This window comes from Zeus faber (genome assembly GCF_960531495.2).
Source record: "Zeus faber genome assembly, chromosome: 9".
Lineage (NCBI taxonomy): Eukaryota > Metazoa > Chordata > Actinopteri > Zeiformes > Zeidae > Zeus > Zeus faber.
The window spans coordinates 17,729,584-17,736,732 of NC_137197.1; the positions used below are offsets into that span (position 1 = coordinate 17,729,584).

The 7,149-nt window shown below is 43.8% G+C and overlaps 1 protein-coding gene across 1 annotated transcript in view; it reads right to left on the bottom strand.

Annotated features, from left to right (window-relative positions):
- The window catches only part of qpctla (glutaminyl-peptide cyclotransferase-like a), a 4,968-nt gene extending 1,520 nt beyond the window's left edge, over positions 1-3,448 (bottom strand). Inside the window, exons 1-4 of the mRNA XM_088845570.1 lie at positions 3,135-3,448; positions 1,821-1,967; positions 1,440-1,733; positions 364-525 (exon numbers count right to left, since the gene is read on the bottom strand). Coding sequence (XP_088701696.1) covers positions 364-525; positions 1,440-1,733; positions 1,821-1,967; positions 3,135-3,347 — 816 coding nt within the window. The 5' untranslated portion in view covers positions 3,348-3,448. The remainder of the gene's footprint in view (positions 1-363; positions 526-1,439; positions 1,734-1,820; positions 1,968-3,134) is intronic.
- Between the last annotated feature and the right edge of the window lie 3,701 nt (positions 3,449-7,149).

Below are 7,149 nucleotides of genomic sequence, written 5' to 3' on the forward strand. Positions count from 1 at the left end.
ACACAGCTTTGAAAATTAATGACGAGATTGGAATTAGGCAAATTATTACAACTAGGTTAAACCATCAAACAATGTTTAACATAAAATTACACAGTGAAAAAGATACTGTGAAAATGAAACTACTAATTCTACATTTAATAAGGATTTGTAGAAATTAATTAAGACCAGATTTATTAATCAAGATGAATTAAGAGTATCAGTAAACAGTTAAGGGTTATGATTAGCGTGCTTCTAAAGTTATGTCCACCAGGTTAATTAAAGCAGGCAACTAAATTAAGACTTGCCATAGTGGTACTTTCAAGCACTCCATTTCTCTTAAATAAGTATCATTTTGGATGTAGACATCTCATGCGGCTGACCCACCACGGCCTGCAGCATGGTAGTGTGTGTGGAGCCTGGGGGGTGCGCTGTGTGTTCCATACGCTCGGCCAGGTGACGGGACCCGTACAGCGAGTCTGTCGCCGTCCATTCCTCAAATGACTCCTCCCCATCGAAAAACACCAGCTGGAGAGTTACCGGGGGCCTCTGAAGAATTTAAGGGAGAGTGGTATCGAGTGAGTCTGTACAGTCATAATTTTGGTAAAAAAGAGACGCATGACTACTGAAGACTACTGAAGCAGCATCTGAGAGAAGTGTCTTAGTCTGCAGCAATGGTGCAGCAATGGTGCAGAGTGTGTGTGTGTGTGTGTATTCCTGACTACCATAAATCACTGCCTCTGGGGGGGGAAACTAGTGAACACAGAGAACTGCTGCATTTTCAACACAAGGCTGCAGCAGCACTTTTTAAAGTGGGCTACAGCAATAGAAAGAGAAAATGACAAAAGGAAGAAAGAGAAGAACAACAAGAATAAACGGAGCAATAACAAAAGGGTCCTCTCACACATTCTGTGGGAGAGGACCCCAAATACCATTGGTCAACCTCAGCTGTAAACTTATCCCTTTACGGTTAATTATATTCATAGAGAATTATTATAGTCATAATAGAAATAGAGCTGAAGTTTTGTTTACAGGAGACATTATATATATATATATATATATATATATATATATATATATATATATATATATATATATATATATATATATATACACACACACACACACACACACACACACACACACACACACACACACACACAAACACACAGTATTTTCTGTAAAAAAAAAAAAAAAAAAAACAATTACATTATTGCTCAGAGATAATGCAATTCGATTGTGTTTTCACCCCCGTAAAGTCCTACTTCGCAACCCTGCTTTTAAACAATTACATTGTGTCTGCACATTTTTGGAGCAGTTCTGTGGCATATTAAGCTGAAGTTCAAACCAAAGTGGGCATTACTGTCGCAACTCACTTTGAAATGCACACGGACCAAAACAATGTTGAAATGCAGGTTGTACAACATGTTTAAATAGAACAAAAATCAACAAGGCAGATCAACCTGATGTTTGAGAGATCTGAGCTGTGCATCCAGAGCCGTGGCCAACTCCAGGATCATAGCACAGGGCACCGCTGAGTCGCTGGCTCCCAAAAACACCTTCTCCAGGGCGAGGGGGTCAGGGGGCAGGGCTTTGGAGTCGTAGTGGCAGGCGAGCAGCAGTCTGCGCGGGACGGACGGATCCAGGGTGGCAACGATGTTGGTGAAGGTGACCTGGCCTCGAGGGGTTGCAGACTTAAAGGAGTCGAGCTCTATGGTCCAGCCAGCTGACAGCGAGGTCAGCGTGGTGGAGATATGCTGCGGGATATGGGACAAGGGAGATCCGAGTGAGAAACGAGTGTGAAGCACCAGAACAAAAAACGGATTCAACAGCGTTCCTCTCACCTGTCGTACGGCCAGGCTCCCCTGCGTTCCCGGGAGCCTCTCGATGAGGATCGGCCTCAGGTGAGTCTCCCACAGACGGGTCCCCTCTACCTGGGAGGCCAGGCGACGAATCTGAGCCGGAGAACTCTTACTGGGCTTGTGCGACAACTGAGGGGAGGTGAAAAAAGTACTTGTATTATAGTAGAGTGTCAAAAATGTCATGTTATTGTTGTTATTACAATTGTAAGGGGCCCTGTAGGAGGGAATTATGTTAGGCGCTGCTAGTGTTGGCATTACGGTAGCATTGCAGTTCATTCACTGCGCTTATAAGGAAGAGCGTCATGCCAATATGGCACGTCAAGAATTTGGAAGACTTCACGGCCACGGCATCATCCGTGCGAACCTTTTGACACTAAACCTGAGTACAAGCTGGTTAGCATGCTCTTGTCGGGTATTTTTGGTACATGCCTTGTCGATATGTTTGAGTGCTGTTGTAACAGCACCTTGATATTTGATAGGCAGAAGCCGGACCTGTAGGCTACGTGCAGTGACTATGGTGGTTGATGACAACTCAATCTGAGGATACGGTTAGGAGCCTTTTGGGGTACGATTTATAAAGGTTTGCACTTATGTGTTTATTTGGTCATATCTTTAACCTAATAACTTTGCGACTGGCTAATGGTGTGTTTTGTTTGTTTGCTTAGAGTGTCTGTCACTGTTTTAGTCAATCAATGATAGTAGTCGACATGCCAACAAACATCACGTCATTCTTGTAAACCTGATCCGCCAGTCGACAAAGACGCCACTCATAAGGTGTTTTTGTATATAGTATTGCAATCCCTTCTCTATATTTTGTATGACTAATATGTATTTTTGTTTGTTGTATGAATAAATAAGTAAATTCATTGAAGGCTTGGATGTCTGTGTGCCTCTATTAATGGAGGGAGAACCAATAAGTGTTACACAAACTTAACACACCGGAAACGCCCAAACGCACTCGATGCTCTATCATGTCTCACGTGTTCTCAGAAAATAATGTATGTTCTAGGTTGTGTGTAGAGTGCCAACAAAAATGCATTTGCCCCCTTCATGATTAGCTCTATTATTGCATTTCTGTCAAACTGAGTGGTTTCAGGTCTTAATCGTCCATGTCACCTTTGGGGGAAAAGTAATTGCCATATAAAACTGAACAGGTTGCACTACAGATAGATAGATAGATAGATAGATAGATAGATAGATAGATAGATAGATAGATAGATAGATACTTTATTCTTCCGCCGCCACACCTCCCTGTAATATTTTTCATATATTTGTTGTATTATTTGAGTCTCTCACCCTGTCTTTGGACAGATCCGCAGCAGGCGTGCGGTGGACATGGCCGCTGGTCGTGTCGTAGGACAGGCAGATTCCCAATATTATCGCCAGCACCAGCACCCCGAGGAGGCAGAACACCAGGACGCGAACCGTGGGCACACGCACCCGGTCGCAGCCCGAAAGTGAACCGCTGTTGGACTGGAGGAGCTTGTACCTCCGGCTGGACCTGGACATGGTGGCCGTGTGGACCGCGGGAGACGGGGAGCCCACGTCAGGCTTCAAAGCTACGTGACGAAACCAAACGTGTACACACGCAGACACGCGGGTCACGCACAAGCCCGGGATGAAACGTGTGGATGTCGGACATGTGGAAAGGTTCAGATTTTGTGCGTAAACAAGAGGGGCGGATGGCTCCGGCTCCGCTCGCTCGCTCGCTCGCTCGTTTGTTTGTTTGTTTCTCAGTTGGCTTGCTCGCCTGATTTCCTGTCCGCTGGCGGTTCTCCTGCCGGGCCCACACGTCAAATAAAGAGCTCTCGTAACTTCCGGGTAGTGGTTGGAGTCGCAGCGGCTTCCGCCAATGGGCGATGAGATTCCTTTTAAAGAGACACCGAGTTCACGAAAATGCTCAACGCTTTGGTAACGAAGAGTCAAGTGATGACAGCGCCGAGGTGGAAATCATCAAGTTGGAGAAATGGAGATCATAAAAGAGCGACAAGAAAGGCGAAAAAATACATATATAAAAAATACACATAAAGAAATAACAAAGATAAGAAGATGGCAAATAATGAAGTCATAATAAAGTAATCATAAAGAATAAATAGAATTGAAGTATAATAATAATAATAATAGTAAAAAGTCCAATCAAGCAGGGTAATAATAAATAAAGTATTTGTCAGCTTCACTGACCCAAATGTATGCCATGCTCGTTTTTATATATGAATGTAAATATGAATATATAGATGTAATTTTACTAATACTTTAGTAAAATTTGCAACGATAATATATTATCATTGCAAATCGTTACACGTTGCTTTTATAAAACTATACGTTTTTACAGTAAAATATCCATATTTTTTAATAAATGTAGAGCCGCAGTGTCAGCCAGTGTTCTAATTGGAGACGACGGAGGGGGAAGGTTTGAATTTCTGAACGTCGCGACACCGGTTTTTGGATTTGCTGCCCGATTAAACGACGCCGATTTCGCATTAGGGACGCCGAAGTTAGCTTCCGGTTCGGCAGTTCAGGGGGAAATTAAGGGAAACGTCACGCCGAAGTTATCCTCCGATTCAAACTAACGCTGGGGCGAGCAGCCGATTCACGGCGCCTGTTTTCATGGCGCATTAAGTGTCCTCGGAAACGTTACACTCCTTTTTCTACAGTCAGACTACCTACAGCCACGTCAGACTATGTACTTATAGTAGTCAAACTACTGTGCATGTGGCTGTCAAACCTGGACTATATTATAACAAGAAGTCCAGATTGAATTTCTAACACAGTATCTGATTTGTGGAAGTCATACTGTATTCTATTTGTGAAAACGGGAACAAGGACAGGATTACAGGGTACGATGATGTCAGACGTTAACAACAACAGCGGCATGGAGATTAGTGAGGAAAGAGGGAAACTAGTGACGAGGAGGGAGAGTGAGTCGGAGGAGGTGTGTATGATTTGAGGGAGGGGTGGGGTTAGGAAAGTGGATCGGATTAAGCAAACTAGAATCATTAAGAGGACGGGTTGGAGAAGTGAAGTATGCGAGAGTTTTGGGAGATGGCAACTTGCTTACCGGCTGAAGCACAGATGGAGAAGGCGACGAAAAATGAGTGATGTTGGAAAAGTCAGAGTAGTCAAAGTTGTAAGGGGTGGATGGGGAAGAGGGATGGTGGTTGCAAGGGGGTCATGTCCGGAATACCTCTCAGTGTTGGTACGAAGGAACTAGTGGAGAACTTGAGGGTGTGGAGTAGTTCAGTGAAAAGCGCTGAAAGAATGACGAGGGGAGCCGAGAAAAAGGAGACGGAAAGCATTTTGGTGGCGTTGGAGACAAAAGCCATCCCAAGGGAGCTGGACTATGGATTTATGAAATACTGTGTAAGAGGGGCTATACCAAAACCTATGAGGTGCTTTAACTAAAAGGAGGTTTGGGAATGTGGCTAAGGTGTGCAAGGGAAAGAGAAGATGTGGTGGATGTGGTGGGGATCATGGGCATGGGAAGTACGGAGAGGGAGCGAGGCCAAAGTGTTGTAACTGCAGAGGTTTACCAGTGTGGCCTTTCGGGGATGTGAGGTGTTGAGACGGGAGGTGGAGGTGCAGCAGATAAAAGTGAATGAAAGGGGATTACGCAGAGGCGGTTAAGAGGGCTTTACAGAAAGAAAAAAAAAAAAAAACAGACTAAGGGCGGAGAATATGACAAAGCGCAAAATGCAGAAGGACAACAAGAGCAGAGAAATGTATGGGGACAAAAGAAGAAACCGGCTGGTGAAATTGGTAGCAGGGGTGATAAATGCTAAATCTAAAACTGAAAGCATCCAGGTTATTGTTAAAGCAGCAGTGCACCACTTGGATATGATGGGGTTGAAATGGGAGGGAGTAAGGGATGAGCATTCCAACGAATGTTACTCCTTCGGTGGAATGCCAGAAGTCTGATTACAAATGGACAAGATTTTAAGGAGTTCATAGCCAGTAAAAGAGAAAAAACAGACATATGCATTCAAGAGTCCTGCCTAAAGCCTAATTTGTATTTTGCCACATGTGGATATGAAGCAGTTTGGCGAAAAAGGGGAGACGGTGGAGGTGGAGGGTGTGTCACTTTTGTGAAACAAGGGTTTTACTACAGAGTACTAGGTGTAGGGAGAGAACAGGAATACGTGGCGCTAGAGTGGGGGGTGAGAGGAAAAAATTAGTCATAAATTATCACAAGCCATGTAAAGTCATAAATTACAAAAAGCCATGTAAAGGGCCAGGGATAAACAAGCTTAAGGAAATAGAGGGGCAGGATAGAAAAAACATAGTGCTTAAACTTGCTTAAATGATGGAAATAAAACAAGGATAGATGTTGGCACCAGAAAGGAATATACGCTTGATCTCACGCTGGTTTCCAATAATATGGCACCAACGTTTGATTGGAATGTATATCAAGAAGGGACCACTGGGAGTTACCATTACCCAGTCTTCTGTAAAGTCAACATTGCTACATCACTGACCACAGAAGACGGGGGAGGGAAACGGGATATTTGAGAAGGCTGATTGGGAGAAACTGCAGAAATAAAGTGAGCGACTCCTGAGCCAGATTGATTATATTATCGACATAGAAACATTTGATGATAATATATGAAAAGGTGTACTAACAGCTTCACATTCCTAAAAGTAAAGGCAAAGTAAAGAAGAAAGCAGTACCATGGTGGGATGACAAAATGTAAAGTAGCGGTGAGAAATAGAAATAAAGCATTTAAACCGGTGAAAAGAACCCATCATTTCCAGCCAATGATTCAGTACAAACAAGCTCAGGCAGTGGAAAGGAGAATGACAAGACGGGAAAAACGGATATACTGGAGAAAGTACTGCGACTCGGTGGGGAACACCACTCAGGTAGTAGAGGTGTGTGGGATGATTAAAAAGACGGGCGGAGACAGGAGGGAGTGGAGGTATCCTGTGTCCAGCAGTGGAAATGATATCATTTATTATCGTACCATATTTTTGCAGTCAGGAAAAGTCTTGAGATGCTGGCGAAGGCTTTTGTTACGGTACACAGGTCCAATAATTAATCTGAGGAGGCAAGAAGAGGCGAAGAGAGAGAACCAAATCTGGGAAACATGGCGGCACTGAAGGAGGAAGGAAAGCACAGAGGATGAACAAAGTGTGCCATTCAGCGTGGGAGAATTTAAGTATGGAGGGACTGAAGAAATTGCTGGGGCTTTTTAATAAAGTTTGGGAAGAAGGAAGAATCCCAGAGAGCTGGAAGGAAGCGGTAGTTCATCAGATAAGGAAACCTGGGAAGGATCCCAGGAAGCCAACCAAGACTCAAGAAGTTATTTATCACATA